At 42.8% G+C, this 27674-nt stretch overlaps 1 protein-coding gene across 3 annotated transcripts in view; it reads left to right on the forward strand.

Moving 5' to 3' along the window:
* The window catches only part of LOC147317141 (tetratricopeptide repeat protein 28-like), a 197895-nt gene that overhangs the window by 146476 nt on the left and 23745 nt on the right, over positions 1-27674 (forward strand). For all 3 annotated transcript variants that reach the window (XM_086313820.1, XM_086313821.1, XM_086313822.1), the window contains 4 exons: positions 8787-9294; positions 22199-22995; positions 23135-23679; positions 24938-25461. In XM_086313820.1, the coding sequence (XP_086169946.1) occupies positions 8787-9294; positions 22199-22995; positions 23135-23679; positions 24938-25461 (2374 nt within the window). The remainder of the gene's footprint in view (positions 1-8786; positions 9295-22198; positions 22996-23134; positions 23680-24937; positions 25462-27674) is intronic.

The raw sequence follows: 27674 nt of genomic DNA on the forward strand, positions 1-27674 counted from the left end.
GGAGCAGCTGGCATCATGTACCACTGCACATTGTTCCCCAAGACGGACTCCAATGTTCATTTGTGATGCATTAGTGATGTAATCTAATCAGCTTAAAATTTACATTTGAGTTCACCTTCTCCAGGGCATAACAAGCAAGAAAACAAAAGTCAGATCTTTTTTTTTTTCATGAAAATAATACGTCCAATACCTAAAAAAATACCCAGAAATACCCCAAATGTTTATATAGTTATGTGAAAAACATAACAAGACTCTCTACAGTCCTGTGAAAGTACACCACATGATTTAATAGCTTCTCGAACCACCTTTAGCAGCAAAAAGTTGAAGTGATCCTTTTCTGTATGACCTTATCAGCCTCTCACATCATTGTGGAGGAATTTTGGCTCACACTTCTTTACAGTGTTGCTTCAGCTCATTGAGTTTTGTGGCCATTCATTTATGTACAGCTCTCTTACAGTCCAACTGCAGCATTTCTGCCAGTTTGAGGTCTGGACCCATTGCAAAACCTTGATTCTTTTCTTTTTCAGCCATTTTTCAGATTTATATTTTCAGATTTATATTTTGGTATACAGAGTTCATATTTGACTCAGTGACTACCAGGTCCTGTGGCTGCAAAGAAATGTCAAATGAGCACCCCTCCACCACCATGCTCGACAGTTGGTATGAGGTGTTTGTGCTAATGCGCTGTGTGTGGTTTTCATTTGTCATTATATTGTCTTGTCTGTTATTTAACAGGACGACTGAGGCCTGTAGAGTCTGAGATGTAGCTCTTGGGTTTTTTGCAGTTTCTTTGAACATTGTTTGTGGAACTTTGGGGGAATTTGATGGGACATCCACTCCTGGGAAGATTGTGGGATTATTTTAACACACACCTGAATGCTCCAATTAGCAACCTTTCAGAACCTCTGCTTTTATAGAGTTGCTTACACTTGCAGATGATCATGTAATCACTTGCAGCACCTAACTGTTCCTTACCCCCGTTCCTTTTAATTGCTATGGAAGTAGTAAAGCTGTACTGTTTTTTTCACAGGACTGCATAGAGTATTTATAGGACCAGCAGACACAGACCAACGTTGGCATTTATGGCTACCTGAAAAATCATTATTCATTCTCTCTTTCATGGTCACCACCAGTTCCTTAAAAATATGTGGCTCATTAGCTGCTAGATTTTCACCAGCAGGTATTTCATCAGCTCATGCCAATTTTACTCTTCCTGCTGTGCAGATATTGTGCGGTGGGTTTATCAGAGCTTTTTTTGTTGACAGCAGTATTTTGTTGTTTCTTGTGGAAACAGGGTTGATGACAGTATGATTAGTGAGATAAAAGGGGCCAAAAAGCAATGTTTTGTTTGGTCTTTCAAACATTCATTTGCCCCACTGTTAATGAAAAAAGACTTATTTGTGTAGATTTAAATATTTTAATAGAAATTTGATATTGTGTTCTGTCTGTCAAGTGTACCTCTAAGCAGTCATTTAACTAGTCCGCTCATAATACGATTACTACTACTAATAATAATCATAACAAAAATAATAACCCAGGAAATGTGATCCTTCTGATCTGGGATCACTTTCTGTTAAGCAGAAAGCAGCAAACTCTGTTTCATTGCTGCTGATTTACTGAGAAGACAGAGGAAGGAAACTTAAAGATGTGCACTGCCTGTCATGACTAATTAAGCCAGTGCATCTTTACTTTTTAATACCCCTTTCTTCTCTTTACTATTTTCAGCATTGATCTAGATTGTGAGAATGCTACTTTAAAAACAAAAAAAAAACTTGATAGAAGTCAAGTTCTGTTTCACAGAAATCCGATGTGGTCTAAACCCATTAGGTGTTAGTGTTAGTGGATTAGAGGAGAGCAGTGCAGGAGCGCCTATCTCCCCTCTAAAAGAGAACTGTGAGGTGGTGATAGTCTGGACGTTTGGTTGTCACTCTTCATTTCATTCTTTGTGTCAGGGTGCTCCAAGCACCAACTCTGGCCAGCTCATATTGATCCGGGTCCTTCTCTCCTCTCCTCACAAGCACACCAAATTTTCTTGTGCACCATTAAAAACATTGAGCTGTGTAGTTCGAAATGCCAGGCCTGACTTGTCCAGCTGTGCAGACTAACAGAGACACACCACTTCCCATCTTTAGGCTTCTGAAATGCCCTTGAATAACCCATGACTTGTGCGTCCTTGGATTGACTGCCTGGTATCCTGCTGAATGCTAACAGATGCGAAGTGGAGGCCTACAAGCTACGCTATATTTGGCACCATGTCCTCAGCCGCAGCAGGAAACCGTAACGGCAGCTAATTAGCTTTTAATGGATAGACTTTGAAACCAGTGTTATATGATGACATGGCACACCCCTTTTAATCTAACTTTAGACTGTTGTGTTGCTTTTGCAGTTTCTTTTATCAGTATTTGAATGACATGAAACTCAGGGCACTGGAGGTTTTGCACACATGCAAGCCTTTTTTGACATTGTTTTCACCTTCCGGAGATAATAAAGACAAGTTGCCGTGATGCTGAAAACTATTGTGGGTCTGTCTTTTTCTTGCGCATAAAATTGATCAGGAATCAATCGATAGCAAACGGATAAAGAGAGGGACCTATAAACAGAATTGATAATGACACGTGGATCGATAAAATCATGTCAGCAGCCACCCCAGTAGCTTATCCCACCTGCAGTACCTTTGGATTAACTTAGAGTAGTCATTTTCAATTACCTTCAGTATTATTAGAGTTTAAAGAAAGTGTTTTCCGCTCTTCAAAGCACCGTGCATTTCTCTGTTCTGTGTCCTTTTGCTTGAGGCATTGCAAACCTTGATGTTTACCTCAAGCCCCCCCTGCTCTCAGATGACTTTGAAACACCACTGTGATTTCCCCTTCTGTCACCACAAGGTCTCTCAAGAATTGATTCCCTACAGCAGCAGGCATCACACACAGCTATGCCTGTGGAGATTTGACTTTAGCACAGAAATAAACAGCAGTGTCGTGCAACCCTTCAAGGCTTTGCTCTGATTTAGAGTACATTAAGATTCATTCACAGTGCCCCACTTCCCCTGTGTGCCACCTCTTCAATTTCCTCCTCAACCAGACTTTAGATTCATGTGTTTATATCAGCAGGCAGGAGGGCTGTTTTTGCATTTGAACAATGCTGACATCCTGTCACAGGGGACAGGCACTCTGAGGTAGGGGACTGCTGAGGGTGGGGGGCTGGGAAGCTCAGTTACCGTGCTGCCCTCTCTTTCTTTTCCTCACTTAACATTTGGCCATTTCTGTAAGCCTTGTTTTGTCTAGCATATTGTCAGAGAGAGGGAGCTTGAAATATCAAACCCCCACACCACTTAAAGGGAACAGTCAAATTTTCCACCAACACCAATGGAGACTGTCAGGTTCAATTTTACTCTGTGCCTCTAGTGTTCCTCCCTCTCAGCTGCCTGTTTGCCACCAACTCACAGGCTATAGCCTCAAACAAACGAGTGGATATGAGTAGAAGCATGTTCCAGAACACCGTTGCAAAAATGTGGCTAAGCACAGAAGTACACACACACACACGCACAGATGCGCAAACATGACAGAAGACACAGAGCTCAGGGATACATGCGGAATATTTGTGCGTTAGGTTGTGAGATAGTGAGATAGTAAAAATGTGGCTTGCCATGTCGTTATCGTTAGCTAATGATACACGTTATTTTGTGTCTATATGTTTGCAGTGAGTGTGCAGCTCTGTGTGACTGCAGTAGTCAGTCTGACAGGCAGCACAGTAGCTGTAATGAGTGCCCACTGCTTGACCTTTAGTGACAATCAATCCTTTGTGCACATGTCCATTGAAGGCTAAAGGAATTATTAACCTTCCTACCTCTGGCGTCATTCATCTGCACGCTGGAGGTTACACAGGTCAGAGAAAAACAAGTGGCTCCGCTGGTATCTCTTCAGTCTGAATAGATCAAATCAGCTCTGGTGATTGATTAACGTAATTGGCAGCCACCAAAATTATATCTGTATTTCTTTTCTTCTCAGACAAAAACAAATAACATTCCCACAAAGGCGCAGTTGATGATACGGCCTGTCTTTCATTGATTTGCAATTCTGGAAGCAACAGAGTTATGACTTTTATGAATGTTATTTTCAAAGTTGGAAAGGAAAATAGAAACGGGGCTGAAATTTGGCTCCGAAGATGCAACGTTGAATTGAGCTTGGAATGCAGCGAGTTTATCAGCCACCGTGGACTTGTGTGCGTTCGATATGTGTGTGTGTGTCTGTTTGTGTAAGCTCACAAATGCGTGTGTGAAAGCGAGCAATCAGGCACAGCTGTACCTGCCCTCGCTTGGCAAAGCAGAGCATTTGCCTGCTTAAAAAAACAGAAGGTTCTGCTATGGCAGAGAGGCAGTCATTTGGCTGATCTAATGGTGGCTCCCATAGGATCCATATCTGTGTGCAAACACCGAGCGAGGAAAGAGAATGGAATATACACCCATAAAACCAGATGAATATTTTATCATACAAATCCCCACCCCCAGTCCTCCAGAGTGACGTCGCCAGCGTGCCTCCTTTATGTTCCCCCCTTTTTCTCTCTTGTTTTTTCATACATGCATATATGTGTTTTTGTTTTTCGTTGTTGTTTTGTTTCGTTTATTTTTTTGCATGCATAGACAAGAATGCTCACCTTTAAAAAGCCTCGTTCAAGTTCCTTTGAGAGCATCTGTGACTGGTCTGTTCCGTTTATTACTGTTGAGATGTTTTCTTTTTTGTCAAAATGCATCTCTGCAGGTGAATTCAGATCTAAAGACATCCTCGCCCTGGGGACGTCTCCAGCATTCTCTTCTCTCATCCTTCAAACACAATCTCTTCCATAGCCTTTTATCAGGCCCCATTCCTCCTCCTCCTCCTCCCACTCTGCTCTTCCCTGCACCCCCCCGCTCCCTCCAGTGTGTGGTTCTGTTCCCTGCCAGCCAGGCTCCTGTTGCTGCCTGAGCCCAGCTCGTTAAGGGAAACACTGGTGCATGGTCCTCCTCACCTTCCCTCTGCACTGCCTTTTAATTAGACAGCTGTTCCTGTGTGCATGCGTTTTGCAGGAGGATACATTGAGGTGCGAGCGTGTGGTGTTGCAAATGTTCTCAGTCACACTAGTCACCTTTTTGAAGTGACTGGTATCACTTCAGATGCTTGTTTCATGCCTGGGTTAACCCAGGAAGTTAATGATGGCGTATACTCGATACATGGTAGCTTTTATCAAACACAGCTGACACAGATTTTTGCTGGTTTGAGCTTCTTTAAAATGAATATTTGTTTATTTAGCTTGTGTATCTCTTGTTCTGTCTCCCTTCCCTCACACCCAACCGGTCACTGCAGATGGCTGGACATTCTTTCCTGTTAAAAGGGAGTTTTTCCTTCCCGCTGTCGCTGCCGTTGTCTGATTGTTGGGGTTCCCTCTCTAACAAGTCGTTGTTTGGTGCTATATAAATAAAGTTGACTTGTGTTTTACACATATAATGAATGGCAAGCACTCAAATGTGTCATTTAAATACGTAACATTGGGCTTTTTAAATGGGCATATTGGACTACTTTTCTTCTTCTGATTACTCCTCGCCTCTTCCGTATAATACCATTAATAAGACTTTACTAAAATAGGAGCTACTCTGCCCTGCTGCAGCACATGCCTTTTGGACAGAGGGTAAACTTTAACATCTTACACCTTACTGACCTCTAATTCTATCACTTTTATGCTATGTGCACTTATGTTTAAGCCAATATAGCAAGTTTAGCCTTCAGACCTTTGTGATTTCTTCTTTAGCTCAAACCTGTGAAGAAGCGTGTCTCTGACCAGACACAGATACAGCCACCAGGTTCAGCTGAAGAAGCAAAGGGCAGAGCAGTGGATGCTTGTTTGTACACTCGCCCTTGTATTTGTTTGCCTATTTTTGTTCGCACAGAAGGAGGTCCCACACCTATGTTTATACGAATAGTAGTGGGAGTCTCTCTACAAGGCCAGCCATAATCCAACTATTTAGATCTCCATGGCAACCAGGCTTGTCCTATAAGTTCTGCCAGTGTGTGATGATAGCCTTGGTTGTTTAAAGTATATCAGACCTCATAGGTCCAAAGTGAAAAAAAGGAGGATGTTCAAAGAGCCATAGTCCCACAGCTGCAAGGCGAGGCATAACCACACAGCTCAGTGCTGCAGTGAAGTGGTGGGCAGCACTCGTCTGTTCCAGTGTAAGAAATAAAACACACACCAGGGGCTCAGAGTCACACAACGTGCATACCACCAAGGCCAGTGATCAAAAGCAGCCTCGCTGCATGACATAAGGGGCTAATTATGTAAAGTATAATGCATTACTTCTAGCATGTTCTATGAAAGCAGCCATTTCTCTTATGTGCTACAAAATATAAACATACTTAGTTGTGGAGTCAAAGAGAGAAAAACCAGCAAGAAATCCTAAACTACTGTCCCTGTCAGGGGAAAAAACGGAGCCAAGCATTTCTGATTAACATGTCATCTCAGCCCGTCCTCGATATCCCTCTCGTTCCCTCCTCTCTCCCCGGCAGAACTAGTTTACCTTTCATTAGCAGACCTTTGGTGCAAAATGTGTTTGCTGATAAGAGCCAGTGGTTTATCAACAGTTTATAATGGACGGCGTTGGGATTAATCAAATCAGCACACATCCGGAGAAGGGCTGGACTCTGTAAACACAATCAGATCTGACTCTCCAGACGAATTGAGCGGAGCGGGGGAGACGAGCGTAAGAATGTGGAGGGAGGAAAGATAAGTGCAGAAAAGAAATGGACTCAAATTAGAATGAAGTCAATTTGGCAGAAATTACGCAGCATTATTCCTCTTCCCCGACTGAGTGTTATTTTTTGTAACTAGCGGGGAGTCAGAATGAGCAGTGTTGGGGAGGACTGCAGTCAGAAGTGAGAAAGATTCATATGGTCCCAAGCACTGTCCAAAAACACCGAGCCAAACGCTGTGTATCCTCTGTAACTGGGAAGGCTGGCTCCTCATTATCTGCCTATCTTGGCTTCCATCTGAGGAGAAAATGCAGCGTTGCAGTCTCACTTTAGAGGGACACTGATCACAAGAGCAACTCATCTCAACTGGAGAATGATTGTGCCCCCCTCCCACTCCCCGTTTTCTCTCCCCCGTCTCCCACTGCGCCCGGTTGAAGACAGACAGAAATGAGGAATCCTCTCTGTTTTTCTGCTCAGAAGAGTTGAAGTTTGAATCGGAGAGATGGAGGGAAGCTTCAAAAGGCACATGTAATTGAGCAGCTCTAGATAGGCTATCTGGGAACATGAAACAGCAACAGTTGTGACGGAGGGATAATTGCCTCCCTGGGCTTGTATAATGCCTTGTCGAGTCTTTAAACTTGAGCAAACTGCTGGAAGTCCTTATGTCAGCAGGTAATTGATTCCAGGCATCAGCAGCTATGTGAAATGACGGAACAATAGCGCTGGATTGGTGCATTAAAAAAAGAATGTGTGAAAGATTCAGAGAAAAATGTTTGTCTTTATAAGCATTTTCAAGAGTGTCCGATTGTATTGATTTTTTTTTCTCAGCAATCTTCTTCGCTTTTATATTTATTCAGAGCGCTCAATATTTTCATTAAGTGGTGCTGGAACGATGCAAAAAAAAGAAAACAAAAAACCCCATCTCCTGCTCTCCAGTTCTTTAAATCGCATCCGTATTTGTATTTGTTAAGCAATATGGAAATGGTTAAAGCGAATTGAATTCACGGAGGTCCCTTGCCTTTTCTCACGACTACATTGGGTAGTTCAGCCTTTGCTATAACTGTAACTTTTAATTTTCCAGTTTTGACTTTCTGGGTATGTTATGATCCAGGTCATTTCTGTTGCTGAGGCTGCACGCAGGCCAGGATGGGCTCTAATGTGGCCTTAACTGTCAGGATGTCTGTCCTTTCCTCTGGCCTCCCTCCAACCCTCTTCCTGGCTGGTGGATGCAGAGTGGGACCTCAGGAAGGAGATGCTTTATTAGATGCCCCTGCATGAGCAATTGAACATCTGTTCACACAAAGACAACTGACCCTAATTCCCAGCTGTTTATCCTCCATATAAACAGCTAATAAGCTTGCAGTGAATGTGCCATATAGGGGGTCAAAAATCTACTTTTAGAAATCTCTATATTTATATACTGAAATGCCTCCTATTTTGCAGGTATAACCAGTGTTTTCTGTAATTTCATTTTCACAGATGGACGTTGGTTATAAAAATGGAAAGACTGACTAAATGGCAACGCCTAGAGTCTATTTCTGTTCTCCGTATTTTTAGCGCGTGAGAGCTTGAAAGCAGTCAGTCAGTTGGCCGCCCGCAGCTCTGGTGTGAAGCTAAAACACCCATTCTCTCCCTCCTGATTAGCAGTGTCTTTGTTCCGTTGGTGGTGGCGCGCCACGAAGCGTGATTGCAGTGGGCAAACTGGCGGCTTTAAAACAAGCCTGCTGCTGCGCTGATCTGCATCACACTTTACCCCCCTCCTCGCTCAGCCAAAGACAAAATCAAATCAGGTTTTGTTTGTTGTTCAGTCTCTGAGCACTAAGCCTCCTATGAGATTTGGGGAGTTTAGATTTTCCTTCTTTCCTTTCTTTTTCTCATTTGATCTACAGTACATCTGGGTAAAGGGACATATTGGTGTGGGTGGGGAATGTCTGAAGTAGAAGCAAAAAACAAAAACTCACTGTTGCTCAAATGTGGGTGTAATTAATTGTTTTTGTGTTTTCTTTACATTTGCATAGATTTTAGTATCTTGCTGTTTATTTCAGTATCTGCCTTTCTCTTTTTCTCTAGGCGGCCTCAATGGCACTGAGCAGCTTGGGCCATGTATATACAGCCATAGGGGACTACCCGAATGCCCTAGCCAGCCACAAGCAGTGTGTCCTTCTGGCCAAGCAGTCCAAAGATCAACTGTCTGAGGCTCGCGAGCTGGGAAACATGGGAGCCGTCTACATTGCCATGGGAGACTTTGATAATGCTGTCCAGTGTCACGAGCAGCACCTGAGCATCGCCAAGGCCCTGGAAAATAAACGTGAGGAGGCCCGGGCCTATAGTAACCTGGGCAGTGCTTACCACTATCACCGCAACTTTGACAAGGCCATGTCCTACCATACTCACGTTCTGGAGCTCGCGCAAGAGCTGGAGGAGAAGTCCATCGAGATGAGAGCCTACGCAGGACTGGGTCATGCTGCCCGCTGTATGCAGGATCTGGAGAGGGCCAAGCAGTACCACGAGCAGCAGCTGGCTATAGCCGAGGGCTTGAAGGACAGGGCTGCAGAAGGAAGGGCCTCTTCCAATTTAGGTATGTAAGTTTAGGTTGGATGTTGTGTAATGTACACTGTGGTCTTTAATACTGTTAGGCAATTTCTCACAATTGTAACACACAGAATGATGAACAAATACATATTCCTATATCTATACATTTATCTCTAATTAATCTAAATCTGAATCCATAGTAGAGTCTAACAAGAAGAAAGAAAGATAATACTGTAACTATAAGAGGTGACGTCTTATGCTTGGAGACCAAAAGCTGTGTTGCATTCACAATCAGGAGGCTGCGTTTGAACTGATGTACTGGGTCAGCTGGTTGTTAACTGATCGCACTGTTTAAGCAGTTCATCCATAAGACATACAGACAGCCCTCGGTGGTTTATGTGTTTTTATGCTCTTACAGCAGCAGCAATCATGTTATCCTCTGTGTTGACAACCACGAGGTAAACTGTATAATCATGCTGCTCCTTTAGAGCTCTAAGGATTAGTTAATAAATTGATTAGTTAATCAACAGGAGATAAACAAGCTTTTCTTTGTCTGATTATAGATTGTGTCTTGTTGTGTTTTGGAGAATAAAAAACAAAAAATCGGATTAATTTATGTTCGACTTTGAGCAATTACAGTTGACAGCTTCCAATATTTACTGACATTTTGCAGACAAACCATTTAATCCATTAAACCCTTAATACTCACTTGCTCGGTGGAAGTTTGATCAACAAAATAACTTACATCTGTAAGTTTCTCTGTTCTTATAAAACCCTTTCCCTTCAGGAAAATGCACCTTATTTAAGGATGAATTCTCTTGTCTGAGTGGAAGTTGTGATCACGTGTCAAAATGGTCACTGCTAACACGACAGTTTGCGATGCCCAGTGTTTTCACGCATTTGTCACTTAACACAACTATTTCACACACATCCTCCATCAAGTCACCTCCTGTAAGACTTTTTGAGACTTCAGTTACATGCATCTGTTCTATGTGTTGTCACACACTTGAAAGTAGTTAGTGGCAAAAACAATCACTTTTACGTGGATAATTGCCATGTGGAATGGCATTGCAGCTCTTTTGCAGTTGCTGGTTAGTGTTCTTGTTCAGCACTAGAACTATTCCACATACGTGTTTGTCCCTACAATTAATTTCAATCTAGAAAGATGTAAAACTGGGGCTCAGGTTTGATTTCAAATTTTCTACCAAGACTTCGAATACTTGCACTTTATTGGACATATTGCTTTGCATTGTCAGAAGTTGAGGTAAACTTTTATGTTGTTGTTGGTTTTTGTTTGAATGTTTTTACTTCTTCTCTAAAAACCGTCAGTCACCATATGGTGCGATCCCTCACTTCAAATGCCATCCTGTTCAGGAGCTCAATGACAGATCTATTTCAAAGCACATCCTCCAAAATGAGGAAGCATCTGGTAGTTTGATAGCAAGAAATCTTGTAGACTGGAAGTAGATAACATTTCAGTTACTCTATATTTACACGTAGCTGCTGTAAACCAAGCTTTCTTGGTTTAAGGTGTTTTTTGAATTAATACAGAACAATGGAGGAGACTAAAGAGATGGAATATGAGTGTTTAATGACTGCTCTTTGCATTGTTTTAGGCTGATTATGAGTTTGAGAGCCTCGTCTTAGGCTTTTGGCTATGTTGCAGGCTGCATTCCTTTGTCTTCTTTAAATGCGCTGCTTATTTATTATTGTTTTACTGAATATTTACGACTCATAAAGCCAAGCAGTATATTATACACTGAAAATATGCTGTGGTGTTACTTTATCATTACTATTTTGTGGAACGTTGCTTGCAGAAATATATATTTAATTCATAAATGAATGTCTCAAGTGGACAGTGCACAGCAGATAATGTGATATAAGGCAAGTGAAGTGCAAGGAGTCTACACTGAGAGCAAGGAGGATGGTGCATGTTAAAATCAGCTGTCATTTCTACTTGGAGACTGTCAGAAAGTAAATAGACCCCCATGCAAGTATGTAATTCTTAATGGGAAATTCCCTGACATAAATTTGCTCTGCTCTCACCTTCAGAATGGTTCAGACTTAATCACATCTTCCATTGAAATGTGAATGTGAGATAGATATAGAAGTTAGGTGGGAGAAAATGTAATATTTGATTGAGCCGGATCTTAAAAATGTAATTACAATCCAGTGTTTCACATTTAAATCCTGCTAAAATTATTAGAAAGTAACCTTGCGGAGTGTGCTGATATAATGATGAAGGGAAGCTTGGGGATAAAGGTGCCCTTTTGGATTTTCAACACCCGATGAGCAGTCTATGATAGGGGCAATTCTTCTGTATTTAGTCCAGCAATTACAACCTGTGCCGGATGACTTATGATAGCCATCAAGACCGTAGTAAACCCGACTCTAATGGACAACTAAGAGGCATAATAGTTCCTTCCAGATAAATTATTCCTGAACCTAATGCGCAAAATTGTGCAAGCAGAGTGCAGGGTTAATCAGCCAAACATAAATTGAAGCTGTCCTTTGACCAGCCTAATGGCTGCACGTTCTGTCTTGCTCTTAGCTCCAACACACACCTGACTTAAAAAAAAAAAAAAAAAAGCAAGCTGGTAACCGGTTCCCATAAATTAGGGGTGCCTGTGAGGACGTTTTATGATGCTACATGTGAGCTTTATTACGAGTGGGCACTGTATGTTAGGCAGCAGATTTATTCCTGTCTGTAGTGTGATTGCTGTTATGATGGCAAGAGCAGTTTTATTCATTATTAACATTACAGTTCTTCCAGTCCATGACAGAGTAATGATAGTGTAGCTGATGTGGTATCAAAGACCGCCAGCTGGTGACGGAGCAAAAGCTAAGTGAGTGCGTGGTAACTATGAAGCCTGTTGCTTTGTGGACAGGTGCCTGGACATGCCTGGACCGGCATGTGGATACATTAGCACTCGACACCCAGGAGAGCTTGTTGCCCATCTCCGTGGTGCCTGATCGGTTAGCACTTGTTGTCTGTTTTCTCTCTCTCTCTTCACTTTTTGATGCCTCCCTCTCTCGGTCTCCCCATCTCTCCGCTCACCCCTACTGATTGTAATCTGCAGCTGTCAAGCTCCCAGTAATTGAAACTGACTTGATGAATCGCTTAATTACCTTTAATAGCTGATTCAAGAGGAGCTGAATAATGAAGATAACAGAGAATGAAGTGGAGGTTGTGAAGCATCAGTCCGTAATTGCCCCATTGTTGTTGTTTTTGTTTGCGCCACTGCGCCGTGCATTGTTTTTCCCCGTCATCGGTGCCCACGAGCCTGCTTATGTAGCACAAGAAGATATGGACTAAAACTAGGGTTGCCAACTCCCTGAAAAATAAATAAGGGACACCTCGTGGCCAGGGCCAGGCGACCCAGTTGTCTTCACCCTTCCCAGTGTGGTGAATTTTCTAGCTCTTTTTTTTGTGTGAAATTATTTTTTTAACCATTTGACTTGAAGTTGATTTAAGTAGATGCATATTCTATTCTTTGTGATATGAACACATGTGAAACAAATGATCATTTAGCCATTTATTTTTAGCTCAAAATGACAACATTAACACAGTAAAACAGGTCTCTTTCTTAAACAGAAGCCTGTCATGCTTAACTTTTGAGAATATAAGTAAATCTTTCTTTAAAAGAACTCTGCCCTGCTTAACTTAAAATAATAGAAAACAATAGAAAGAAAAATATTCTTGTAACAGTGCACATTTAGTGCATTTAGTACAATTGGCTTCAGTTGAGGTATTATTTCAGCTTTTCTAATGCTAATCAGCTGCTCCTGTTTGTAAACCCGCTTGTTCCCATGATTACGCATCATAACTCATCATCATTATTCATCTATGTATTACTTTTATGTATTAGTCATCAATTTGTTGTAATCATCTATCCTTGCAGTTGTTTATTACACAAAATAAATTATATTATCACACTTCTGGCCACATAGCGCTGATATTCACTGCACATGCCCATATTAACGTTTTCCAGCCAGGTGTTTTCCTTTTCCCATTCTTCCCTTTCTCTGAGGGGAACAAACATTGCTGCTCTAATGCTGGGCTCACACTGTGCGGTTTTAGGCCCATTTTGAGCCGATTTTTGAGTGATCGGACCGATTTTGGCCTTCATCGTGCGTCGTGTAGTATACTTGGGGTAACGAGAAGTGATTAACACCTCACGACCAGCTCCCGATCATCAATCGCTCGTGAGGTTCTCACCACAGGCGCTCACACTGCTCGCGCGCAAACGTAAACGTTGGTGAAAAAGACGGCGCAGCACGGCTGTGCAGCGTGTGATCTGGACACAAGCGATGGAGGCACAACTTGTAGAACTTTGGAAAGCTCATCCGAGCCTTTTCGATGTGGCATCACAAAATTATCACGACCACAACAACCGTGAAAATAGTTGGATTTACACTGCTGCTCAATCACAGCTGCCTGATCAATGTTTTTCATTAGCAATTTAGCAAAGTTGATGGTAGTGGTGTGTCTGTGTGAGTGAAAGACAGAGAGAGCGAGCGACAGATTTTCTGTTATAACCTTCATGTTATGGAGGCACAGTGTGAGCACTCAGGTCCCATCAGAGCATCGGGCGGTATAGTGTGAGAGCACATCGTGACATACGAATTTCTAACCCCTGCGAGTCAATCGTGCAGTTTGAGCAGGAGCTGAATAACGTGACTGAAAAAAATCGCACAGTGTTTGCCCAGCTTTAGGTGTACTGTCATCCGAGACTTGCACCGCAGTGTCGGCGTTTGTTCCCCTGTTGGCCATGCTTCTTGTTGTGGTCATCTGTTGTCTTCCGGTATTTTCTCCGCAAGCGACCTTTCCTCGACCAATGAGATGAGCGGTAATCTGAATTGTCATACTCGAATTGTCATAAGTGTGCTGTCAGCTCATTGGTCACAAAGCAGGAGAGGGGCTGGGAATTATGTTTTCAAACAAAGCGTTAATTCCATAAACATTTATAGACTACTTTTGATTCTCACTGTATTACGGGACAAAGTGCGTCCCTTATTAGCTCAATACGGGACGTGTACTTTTGTTTCGAAATACGGGACGATTCCGTATTTTAAGGGACGGTTGGCAACCAACTAACAGGATGCTGTCTCAGACTTCAAAAAAAAAAAGAAAAAAGAAATACTGCCTTTACGCTGTGCACAAAGAGGGAGTGGATGATCGAGTGAAGATTAACGAGCAGTGATAAAAGCGGAAAAAAACATCGTGAGAGGGATGGGCAGAAGTTGCAGAAAGAGGAACGCGCAAACTTTTATTATGCCCTCTCAGCTCGTCGTTAATGTTGCGTGTAGTGTGGGTGGAGCGGCAGCAGTTGACATGGCTCTGAGGTACAGTTGTATAGAGATTGCTGTGCTTTAATATCTAACCGCGATGCCCGGCGGTACCAGCAGCCCTGGCTCAGCACACTCTGACCTATAAAGGATATGAAAATGTTGCATTCCTGCCCCATTTATTATTCATTAATTGGCCAACTTACCCCCTAGTCAGCAATATTTAATATCTCAGAGAGGAATGAGGCGGAGGGGGACCCCATGTACTTCACATTTGTGGTATTCATGAAACAGAATGTAAATTGTATTATTCCCCCTGCCCACCCACCCACTCCTGTGCATTTCACTTCAAAGAGACTTCAAATAAGTTTGTTTGGAAGTGTTTGTGCTTTCTTAGCTCGGCCTTTTGCTGCTTGCTTTTCTTTAGTCACCCTGCTCCTTTGACCATTATGACGCAAAGGAGTCACTGGAAACGTTGGCTCCTTCAAGCTGGAAAGGCTGGACGTGAAACTCCTAATTAAGCATTTTTTTCCCCCTTCTTTCCTTTTATTGTGCATCCTCAGGGAGAGCTTTCTGCTGATGTTCGCAAAAACAGAAAGAGGAAAACAACAGAGAGAGGAGTTCGCAAAACAACACGGAATCAGACAGTGTGTACTGCTGTGCTCTGTATTTAGATCTTGTCACTTGCTTCAGAAAAACAAAACATAACTTGTATAACGAAAGAGTTTCTGAAGTTGCTGTAATAAAGACTGTCTGCACTTTTAGTGCTTTTTAGCTTTTTCCCTTTTGCAAGTCATTTGAGAATGGATTGCATGTGTCAGTAGCACCGGCAGCGGACTTGGTATTTTAAGCGCTCGTAGTTGTTGGTTGAAATAAATTGATGCTGACCCTGAGATTAGGAGCTCATTGGCACCCAATTATGGAAGGAGTTAAACTGATGTAACCTTTTGAGTAAGTGCCATAAACAGGAAGAATAAACAACTAATTAGCAGATTTTATTTAAAAAGAGAAGAGAAAAAGATGTTGCTCGTTGTGAAATGATTTTACCGAATGCTCTCTCATCTTCCTCGTCAGCATCATAATATTGTGGTTGTGTGGACATGAATCCAGTACTTTTCGAGTGCTGCCCATAACTGGAGCAAAGCACAGACAGGGACCAGACTTGCCTGGAGCACCGATACATGCGGATTATTCACTTTTGTACCTAAGCCTTTGGAAAAAGTGGTAACTGTGGATATATTAGAAGTCTGACCAGGAAGCGGCGGGAGCAAGAGAGGACTGAATTTACAGAGGAATTTAGTGGGCCTAATTGGCCAAACAGGATGAATGAATGCACATTGCAAGAATAGGGCTGTGAAGGAGCCAAGCAAATGTTTAAAAGTGAATTTATCTAAGTCCTGTGACACTTTTAAACTCTCCACTAATGGCCAGGTAAATGCCTTAAGTAAATGTTAGCAGGCCTGCAAGTAAGTGAGGAGAAAAAGGAGTAAAAGGAACAGTGGTTGGAGAAGAGGTCAAGTGGTGATGGGCCTATTATGATGTCAGGCTTACGTTACTCTCTTGGAGAGGTTTTTGAAAGAGAGTGTCTTTCTAGCCTGGCCCCACTTTTCTGTTTTGTTCCAAAAAGCAGCAGATGCTCTCTGTCTCCCCTTAGCATGGCTCCATTAATCTCATGACCAAATACCGAGCCAGAAACCGGACGAAAGGCCTCGTGAAACACTTTCATGATCCTTGTTCTTACACTGAAGTATAGCTCACCATGCAGAATTAGTACTTGACTCACCGTGGAGCCAATAAATGAAACAAAAGAGCTGTAGCATTGCTCTGCCTCGAACGACTGTGCCCTTTTTTGCAGCACATGTGCAAATTCAGCATGAAATGTGACCTATTCCTAAACAGACGGGAGATTTTGCAGTGCAACCGAAAAAGATCAGATGATTGAGACTGAACATTGTTGGTTAAGAGGCAGGATGAGTCAGGTGTCAGTCGTGTATAGTACAGAGAGTACAGAGTACTTGGTTTAGTGAGCTGAAATAGGGGTTGGGGTAGGGCTGGGCGATATGACCCAAAATTCATATCTCGATATTTTTTAGCTGGATGGCGATATAAGATATATATCTCGATATATCTTTTTTTAAAGCCATAAAGTAAGAACAAAAAGAGAGTTCTTAGTCAAAGCTGTGTCCCAGATGTCACACAGGCACTTTTATTAACATAGAGCAGATGTACATAAAATTTACTCAAAAATAAATTATGAGCATTTATTAAATAATAATGCTCCATAAATAAAAGAAAACAATGTTGTTTTTGTGCATAACAAAAAGCTCACAAATGTGCAGTCAAAATGAAAAGTAAAAGACGAGCACTATAACAAAGACAGATTTCACAGCTGCTCTGTTCCCAACTTGTACTGCGTGACTGACAGCCTGGAGTTTGTAATCCGCTTCGCAACCACGTCTCTGAACAGGTGCCATTTATGGTCCTTATACACAGTAAGGTAATATTACGTTGAAGCACAGTACGTATCACTCCGCGAGGCTCAGCCGTAATGCTCCGACAATCCATCAAGCGGTGCAGCTCCGTAGCTTACCAAAGTCGTACTAAAACATTTTTTGACAGATTGCTGAGCGCCGTGTTCCACATAAAATCGGTTCGCGGCCATCAAGCACAACCAGAATTCATACATAAGGCGCGCTATCAACTTTTGAGAAAATGAAAGGATTTTAGTCCGTGCAGCACCTCTGGGCTGCATGTCGTTAGCGTGGTTAGCTCGTTAGCGTGGTTAGCTAGCTAACACGTTGACGCCGTCCAGCCCCACGCACGGGGCGATGCGCAGTAACTCGTTAACGGAGATTTGCCGTGTCCATCTTGTCGCTTCCTGCAGGTGAAGCGATGGGGGAGGAGGGGGAGTTGTGTTCAGTGAAGGAGAGGCGAGGCCGAGTAACGTTGCGTAAAGACGAAAGTGGACGAAAGAAAGGCAAACTTGCGGCTCCGCAAGTATAATTATAACGTAACATAGACTATATCGATATAAAGGATATGGTCACATCTTATATCTCGTATAAAAATATATCGATATTTTTTAAAAACTCGATATATCGCCCAGCTCTAGGTTGGGGTCAATTGGAGCACAAAGGAGCGCAGCTCAGCCACAGGTAAGTGGCTGAGCTGCGCAGCACAGCACAGCGCTCTGTCTGCATGTTGTTGTTGGCAGGCCACCCGCCCTCTAAGCACGCAGCCATCTATCCACATCGTGTCCTTCCTGGGCCTCTGTCAGTCAGACTGTAGGAGATGTCTGTGTCTGCGGGTGAGGATTAAATACCTTAAGTCCAACCCCCCCCAAGCTCCACCCCTTCCTGCAGATCCCAGGAGGATCTGATGTCTGCTTCAGCTCACTGCTTCCCCCAACAGATCATTACAATGCTATTGTGTATTGTGCAACTCTTTTAAAATGCTTCATATAATGTAGCATTTCATCCTTCATCCACCCTTTAATTTCCATACACTTGATATGTGAGCTGCCTGCACCGCTGCTATTATCATACAGTCATCTGTATCATCTTTGGAAGTTTCACATCCTCTGTATGAGTGTTATACTCAGACGGCGGCTATAAATAATGCTGTTTCACTGCAATATTTCTTTTAACTTCATAAGAGATCCCTAAAGTTGAAAAATGTGTTAGCAGAGAGACTCTCATTAGCCATCTATAATTACACTGTATCCTGTGTGGGGAAGAACTGACTTATCATTTAAAGAATGGCTTAAAATATGAATGAAATTAGAACTAGGGCCTCTTTAAGAAAAGAATGATTACTGATGTTTTATCCTCTTTTGCCTTCTTAAATGGCTGGTTGTTTTTGGAAATTCTATACTAACAGCATCAAGTAGTTTAAAATAGTAGTGCATCTTTTATTTGCTTGTTTTTTTACACTGCATTTACAGTATGCACAAGGCTCTGTGCTGTGCTAATTTCCCACAAAACAATGCAGTAGTAATACAGATACCAAGCAGGCAGCCAGATGGCAATCAAGGCTGCTCAGCTTAGAAACTAAAGTCAATAACTCTTGAGTACATGAGTGCAGATAAAGTTAAAGACGTAGCACACATCCAGCTGACAAGGACGGCTGTCAGAAAGTAGCAGTGTTGTGCACTTAGCACGTCCAAAAGTATATTGGCCTTGTTGACTGTGGTGCCACATCAGTGCTAAAGAATACTGTGATGAAGAGCAAGAAGAAAGTAAAGTTGAATTTGTTTAATTATTATTGTTATTCTTATTTAAATGATTAATTAATTCATGGTATTGAATAGGTATCTGTATTGGTCCATAGGATAGTGGTTAACACATTCACCTAATATGCAAAAGATCCCCGATTCAAGACTGGGGTGAGATGCAAATCCCAGGAGTTGCGGGTCAGGAAGGGTATCTGGTTGAAAAATATGCACCTCTGTCTGCTATGGTGACCCCTGGTGAATAAGGGAACAGCCAAACTAAGCTTTTATTGGTCCAGAATTTCACAATTGGTTCCCTAGAAACTAAAATATATTCAGCTTTTTATTCAGCTATTTATGGCAGCTGTGGTACTGTAGAATGTGTTGTAAATACTGTCCAAACTCATTATCGTATCTCTCAAATAGTTCTTGGTTGAAGCGGAAACCAAAGACCGAAATATTAAAGAGAGACACTATTCTACGATTGTGTCCTGGTTTTCTCCATCATGTAACCTAAAATATTGACCTCATTCTGAAATAAAAATATAGAACCCCAGTTATTTCTGTTTTTTGGACACAGACTGGTCACCTCTTTTCCTGGTATCAGCCCAGTGGCAGCAGCAGCATTGTTTGTAAAATCCTCTTAGCTGACTGCAGGCAGCAGCGCTCCGGACCTTCCTAGCTCCTCGAAGAATGACACAGTGACTTACTCAGAACATGACACCATCCCTCAAAGTCATCACTGCAGCATATCCCTCTATGTACAGCCAGCTGTGTAATGAAAAGTGACAACACATTGTCATGCTTTTAATGTCTTTGGTCATGGGGGGATGGATAGGGCTCTGTATAAAAGTATTTGGATTGCATAGTGTCTGCTTTATCCTGGGTTTTTTTCCACTGTATTTTTTTTCTAAAGCTGTGTAAAAGAACAATAATTGAACCATATTTTTAATACATTTTACTAAAGTGCATTTAGTGTGCTTCACAGACTTGCAGTAAAATCAGACGTTAAATTGAGGGGTAAGAATGATGTTTTGATTTGGACAGTATGCAACGATGGCCTCATCCGCTAAACCTCGTTGTACTAAGTCCCAAATTTTGTGTTGCAGCAGTATTTACCATCATATCTGGTATGGTTTTATTTACTGCTATGCTGGATACTATTCCCAGAGGGCCTCATAATCCTCTTACCATATGGGGGGGGCACAGAATATATTTTCTTGCTTCAAGTGTGGTTCCAGGCATAGCCTGAGGCTTATGGCAATTTTGGCTGCATCTTCCAAGTCCAGCCATAAACCTAGCCATACTCCCCCAGCCTCTGTCCAGTCTCCTGCCTCCTTTACCCCTGCATCCGTCAGCGAGCCCTGGATCCATTTTTAGCCTGCAGCATGGAACATGTTTGCTGGTAATACATCAGTAGGCATTATAAGATCAGCCTCCACTGGGGAAAGCATAACCTTGGGAGTGACTTTGTGGTTACAACTATCCGTACTCTTCCAACTAGCCTGCTGTGAATCTTAACATGCTTTCACTCTGAGAAAAGACTCTAAGGAATGGGAGCACTTGGAAGTTTGTCAAACTTAAAAGCCCCATATTTATTCTTATTCGCGCAGTATATAGTCAACAGCAACATGCATTTGACTCATTATGAAAGTCATCATTTGGATTCTGAATCCTTCCTTTCCCATTTGGCAGCGCTGTTTCTGTTTGGGTTCTGCTGTGTGGCATGCCTAGCATACCAATTCCTCAGGGCCGTGACCTGATGATTAGAAGGTCAGTTCAGGTTGTATCACTTACACCCGAGAACACAAGCAGGCAAAGAACGACATATCAGGTTTGATTTGTCGCTGGGTGTGTGCCGCATGCTGAATCACGGTCTGAATTAAGCAGGCAGGGGATCTTTAATTATGTTTTCCCCAAATAAATCTAAATTATTTGCAGGAAAGGCTGGTGGATTTATTTTCTGTCTAATTTTAAAACATCCAATTCAGGCAGGTTTAGTATTTTAATTTGTCTCCTATTTTACACTTAATTGAGACTGAAATATTGGTGTGTATTGGACCATGTAAATGTCTTGCAACATTTTCTGAAGTATGCATGCACTGTGGGTATGCGTATGTATACATAGACAAAACTTGCGATGTGTCAAACCGGTGTGCAGTCCAATGACTCACACTGCAACGACACCAAAGCTTTTTTCCGTTGGCATCAGCCAGATGTGCTGCTTTTTGACTCAGCCAGCATCAGAATGCGTTTCCACATCTACTGTGTAACTTCTGCAGTCGTTTGAGCCTTCTGTTTAGTTTCAATCCCACTGTTTACGTAGCCTATGTTCGGGCTCATAATGTGGCAGGTTTCGGATGAAATGAATGGGAAAACACACATGGTGGTAACTAATCCCAGCGGCACCATCACACACTCACCACAAGCCACAGAGCCCCTCTCCATCCCCAGTTCCCACCCACTCTGGCTCCAGAACTGTTTCCATCCCTTGTGTCCCATCAGCGGCTGAACCCCCATCCTACTGGCCCATTAGTCTCTGTGCTGATGCAGCAGAGCCGTGATGGTCAGGCGGTATGGTAGATGAAAGACTGAATTATTTGCCTTGCAGCTGTTTTCTTCGTCTCCATCCCGCAGCCACCCTGTCTACAATTTCAGTTTACTTTAATTCTATCATTGCCATTATTATCATTGAAGGCTAGGTGACAAAGCAAACGAGGAACCATACAGATTAGCAGTGAGTCTTAAAAGCTCAAAGGAAAGGAGGAGAAGAATGGTCGATTTGCCACTACGGCTCTTTACTCTCTGCTGTGTATTTGTCATTTTGTATGAGTACAAAGGTGTGGGTGTGCATTTGTTTGGATGTGTGTGTGCCTGTGTCTGTGTGTGTGCGTGTGTGTGTCTGTGTGCCAGATAGCTGCCTGGCTGTGGGGTAAAGCTATTATTTTTCAGAGGATGGTATTTTATCTGTGATAATATGCTCAATAGATTGGGTTCTCCATTATTTATTGTTTCTCCACACTTATCAAATTTTTTTTCTAAAGTTGTTTGCTGAGCTTTCCATCTGCTATTCACACTCCCCCGCACTTTTACTTCCCCTGTCTTTCTTTCTCGTTCACTCGTAGCAATTTTCAACCCTGTGGAAAAGTTGTTGATTTTGGTAAAATCCCTGTAAGACACGATCATCAAAGACAGCTTAAACATTCAAAAGATTCTATTTTAGTGTTATAATAACTCTTATTTGATTGCACTACATTTTAATGACCATAATTCTGTGGGAGAGTGTGTTGTGTAAGCAGAGAACAGATGGCTCGGAGAGCCTATTTTAACAACCAAATGACTTGTTTTGTACACGAAGAGCTGACGAGGCACTCGAATTTTACTCAATTACAATTTTCCCCTAAATGGGTCTTTAACTTCATCCTTTTGCTTTCTCCCCCTCTCTCCACAGGCATCATCCACCAGATGAAGGGAGACTATGAGACCGCACTGAAACTCCACAAAACACACCTGGCCATTGCTCAGGAGCTAAATGACTATGCTGCTCAGGGCCGGGCTTATGGCAACATGGGTAATGCCTACAACGCCCTGGGAGCCTTTGACCAGGCTGTTCGCTACCACCGTCAGGAGCTGCAGATCTCCATGGAGGTCAACGACCGAGCCTCACAGGCCTCCACCCATGGCAACCTGGCTGTGGCTTACCAAGCTCTGGGTGCTCACGACCGTGCTCTGCAGCATTATCAGAACCATCTCAACATAGCTCGTGAGCTCAGAGATGTCCAGAGTGAGGCGCGGGCTCTGGGAAACCTCGGCAACTTCCATTGCTCTCGAGGAGAGTTTCCTCAGGCTGTACCATACTATGAGCAGTACCTCCGGTTGTCTCCTGACCTCCAAGATATGGAGAGCGAAGGGAAAGTTTGTCACAATCTGGGTTATGCCCACTACTGCTTGGGCAACTACCAGGATGCTGTCAAATACTATGAGCAGGACCTAGCTCTGGCCAAGGATCTACATGACAAACTGAGCCAGGCCAAGGCATACTGTAACCTTGGTTTGGCTTTCAAGGCTCTAGGAGACTTCACTAAGGCAGAGGAGTGTCAGAAGTACCTGCTGTCTCTGGCCCAGTCCCTGAACAATGCACAGGCTCGCTTCAGAGCTCTGGGGAACCTGGGGGACATATTTGTTTGTAAAAAGGATGTGGCCGGGGCCATTCAGTTTTATGAGCAGCAACTGGCATTAGCTCACCAGGTGTGGCCCCACATAACACATATTGTTCTAGAACAATTCTTCTTATTAAAATGAAAATGTTTATTTTGTTTATTTATTCATTTATAATTATTCTGTTATGTCCTTTATGCCAATATAGTGAAATTCTTTCTTGTTTCAGGTTAAGGAGCGTAGGATGGAGGCCTGTGCGTATGCTGCCCTCGGGGCCACCTATAGACTTGTACAGAAATATGACAAAGCCTTGGGCTACCATACCCAGGAGCTGGAAGTGTACCAAGAGCTCGGTGATGTGTCAGGAGAGTGCAAAGCCCATGGTCATCTGGCTGCTGTCTACATGGCCCTCGGGAAGTACGCGATGGCTTTCAAGAGCTACGAAGAGCAGTTAGAACTCGGTCGGAGGCTGAAGGATCCTGTTGTGGAGGCTCAGGTGTATGGAAACATGGGCATCACGAAAATGAATGTAGGGGTGATGGAGGAGGCTATTGGCTACCTTGAACAACAGCTGGCCACTTTACAGCAGCTGAGTGGAAACGAAGCAGTAATGGACCGGGGCAGGGCCTATGGTAATCTGGGAGACTGTTACGAGGCTCTTGGAGACTTCGAGGAAGCCATCAAATACTATGACCAGTATCTGTCAGTGGCTCAGAGCCTCAACCGCATGCAGGACCAGGAGAAAGCCTATAGAGGCTTAGGCAATGGACACAGGTGAATCTAGGAATTTGTTTCAAATGTACTTTTTTGATATTATCAGAAACACTGTTTTTCAGCATTAATATCCTCTTGCTGTTACGGCAACAGATACTTGTATCGGCTCAGTTTTAAGTACTAATGACAGTACTTTGCATATAATTTGTCTCCTTGCTCTCACAATTATGGACCACCATAGTTTAGAGACGCCTCGCTGTAGTGAACAGCACTTGGATGTGGCGCTAGCCGTCTCAGTAGCAGCAGCCTAGCGGCCCTGGCCTTATCTGTATGCAAAGTGGCTTTGGCACACAGATGTCTGAAACGGAGGGATGCACAGTTATTTCAAGACAACCTCTTACATCTTGTGTCTCTTCGCCGTTCTATTTCTCCTCATGCCTCAAAGAGCTGATAGCAACCTGGGAGACTACACTGCAAAATAAAACACGAGAAGGCTCGCCGAAATCCTCATTTCAGAGATGATTTTCTTCTTATTGTGCGTCATCAGCATGGCACGGCAGCAATCACACACAGCAGTATTAGCCATTCATGAGTTCAGAAGGGAATAATAGACATCACACATAAACCCTTCTCATCTTCCAGCGGCTCTTAGTCAGGCAAATACATTATCACACAAGATTAATTAAGCCAAAGGCTTTTATTCTTTTAATGCACCATTTGAACCAGCAGCCAGCAATTGTTGCTGTTCCTGAGAATGTGATAAAAGTCTGTTTGAAGGCTGCGAAGGCGAATAAAATGTTCACATGGGATGATTTCCACTCTGTCAATACGTACTCAAGAGGATGGGAGCAGGTGGCCTATCTTACACGGTTAACCGTGTTCTACTGCAAAATAGTCTGCACTTGAAATATCATATCATGCCTCAAATATTCCTCATATAGGAATACTTTCACACGCTCTTTAGTCTGTCGACATCAGCAGCTTTCAGCACTGAAATGAAAGGCAAAAATCTATATTTCATTGACTCCAATACTGAAATTATCTGGCACTTTGCAAATGAAAGTCTTCCTGCAATGTGTGCTGCACGATGCGTTCTAATAGTTCTCTGGTAAGAGAATGATATGAGATAAAACAAAGTGCTATAAATAGATTTTTGATTTTGAGTGTTGTGAACTTGAAAGGCATTTTGGGATTGTTTCAGCTTTAACTGAATCTGTCAGTGACATATTCTTCCAAATTTTCTTGCTAGGTTACATCACGTATCTCACTTCTAATCTGCTTCACACTAACAATCGCTGTTTTTTGTCTTGATCTGCAGGGCTATGGGAAATTTACAACAGGCACTTGTGTGTTTTGAGAAACGGCTAGTGGTGGCTCATGAGTTGGGCGAGTGTGGAGGCAAGGCTCAGGCCTACGGTGAACTGGGCGCGCTCCACAGCCAGCTGGGCAATTACGAGCAGGCCATCTCCTGTCTGGAGCGTCAGCTGGCCATCGCCCGTGACACCCAGGACAGACTACTGGAGGGTGACGCCAGTTGTGGTTTGGGGACTGTATATCAAGCCATGGGAGAGTACGAAACGGCCCTGCGGTGCCACCAAAGTGACCTGGAGATCGCAGAGGAAGCGGGCAGCACCACACGCCAGGCCCGCGCCTATGGCAACCTGGGCCTTACCTATGAGTCGCTAGGAAACTACGAGCGGGCGGTCGTGTTCCAAGAACAGCACCTAAGTGTGGCTGCTCAGACTAATGACTTGGCTGCCAAGACACTGGCCTATGGCAGCTTGGGGAGAACACACCACGCACTGCAAAACTACTCACAAGCTGTCATGTACCTGCAGGAAGGTGAGTGAGTCAGGGGGGAACAGGAGAGAGGATTGCCTTTGTTGTCTGAGCTGATAGGCTTAGAGTTTGTGAATTCATGAATAGGAAATGCAGAGCCTATTTGTTGCTAAGCCTTTGCCACATTTTTATTAGGCTGTGTGCATGTATATGTGTGTGAGTGTGTGTGTGTGCTTATGTGTTATAAGTGCACTAGGGAATTTTGTGTGTGTATTATGCGTCTGTGTTGTCTTCTGAGCTGTATATGTATACCAGCATTTGTGTGTATGTCTATGCAAACCTATCAGAATGCATGCCAAGGCATTTTTCCCGTGCACCCCTAGCTGTTTTTCACACCTCTGTATCTACCTTCTCAGAGGGTTCTTTGCAGCAAGCTGCAAAAGAATCTTTTCACACCGTAGCTGTCATACTCCTGCCTCTTAACGCTTCATTGTGCCCCGCAGATTATGGCGAAATAAAAAACTGCAGCTTGGCCTCTCAGAAATTCATTATGTCAGTGGCACCGCTCAAAGTGTTCGCTCCTGAGGATGTGATAAGTTGCATCTTTCATGGATGGGAAAGCGCCAGACTTGCCCGTGCCCACTGACAGGCACCACCCACCGTGTCACAACCCAGACCCTGTTTGAATCAATGAAGCTGGAGTTTGTGTAAGAGGACATTTGTATATTCTGCTCTGGAGTGAGCGGAATGCAGGGGAGCAAGAATAAATCTCCTCTATCTCTCCTTTGCCGGCTGTATTCGAGTTCACTTTTCCTGCGGTGACCCATACACCCTCTGCAGGCATGCTCGTTGAGCTTTAATGGAAACAAAGGCGACAGGCCATTCTGTCTCCACACCGTCCTCTTACTGTCCCGCGCACTGTCCTTGTATTGCTCCTTGGTCTGGCTGTGAAAAAGAACAGTGCTGCCTTGACAGCCAATTATTTCTGGCCAACCTGCCCAGACCAAAAAGTTGGCATGTTTTTTTTTCCCCATTTAGTTTTTCTGTTTTTTCTGCTTCCACTTCTAGTTTTTTTTATCTTCATGCTGCACTGCTTATGTTTTGTTTCTGTTTCCAAAAAAGATTAATTAGTAAGAGGGAAAAGGAAAAGCAGCTCCAAACTAGCAGATATCGTCGACAGCATGTGACCTCCAAACCACTGCTCGTGTATCTGTATGTGTCTGCGTGTCAGATGATTATACTTTGTTGTGCAGTACATTATGCAAAGATAAGGCTGCCCGATAACAAGCTTTGGGTTTTTTTTTCTTCGTCTTGCACTGTAATAATACAGAGCATTGTGCAGGACTTTCTAAATGTTAAACAAAGAATCATTACACACCGAGATGCACTTTCCAACGATTGATGCAATCAATAGTGTCATTAAATCAATGCAGTCATTGTAGCGACTAATGGAGATATTCCATGCCTGACTTATAGAATCGCTTATTAAGCAAACTAAAGGGATAACAATATTAACCTTCAAGGGCAGTTATTTGTTGGAAATGTACTGGAAGCCTCTTGTGTTTACATCATTTAATTTGCAAGTGTATTTATATGTATTCTGCACAAAACATTTCATAAGCTACACTCTAATTAATAATATTTGTGGCGAATGTTGGACGCAAAACATTTATAGGAAGACAAAATCATATGAAAAACTCATCTTTGATCAAGATGGGGTCTTGATCATAGGTCAGATACACAACTAAACATCAGATAAGCATTTTCGTTTCGGCCTTCACCGTGGAAAACGAGTTTTGTGACACGTGAATTTTTTCTAGGACAGGACCAACTTAGAAATTCCCTTAAAGCGTGTTCATGCTGTTAGGCTGTTGAGGGCTTGTCAAGAAGCATTTAAAACTAAATAGAGCTGGATGATATGGATCTCTGCACAACTCTCGACCAGTTATCATCATGTGTCTCATATTTTTGGTGCTAATATTTTATGCCAGCCATTAATATTAAATGTTGGTTGCAGTTAGTTGTGCTGAGTGCTGAGCTGGTGGCTTAAGGAGCTACAGATATTCTTTATTTTAGTTTTAATCTCCATATTATTCTACTTTGGCTTAAAATCTTTGACATTAACTACAAATGTCTGTGTAAACGTCACAATAAAGCCCAGCTTTGTTTTCTATAAATCATAAATTATGATAAATTACACAAAGACTCTTTTCATCATTAGCATTTCTTATGCATCTTTGTTACACGTTATATGAGAAAATGTTGGTTGTTTATAA

Source organism: Aulonocara sp. 'chitande type north' Nkhata Bay, linkage group LG12 (assembly GCF_057382095.1).
Source record: "Aulonocara sp. 'chitande type north' Nkhata Bay isolate Kocher_YH1m ecotype deep benthic linkage group LG12, A_spYH_male_GT1.1, whole genome shotgun sequence".
Lineage (NCBI taxonomy): Eukaryota > Metazoa > Chordata > Actinopteri > Cichliformes > Cichlidae > Aulonocara > Aulonocara sp. 'chitande type north' Nkhata Bay.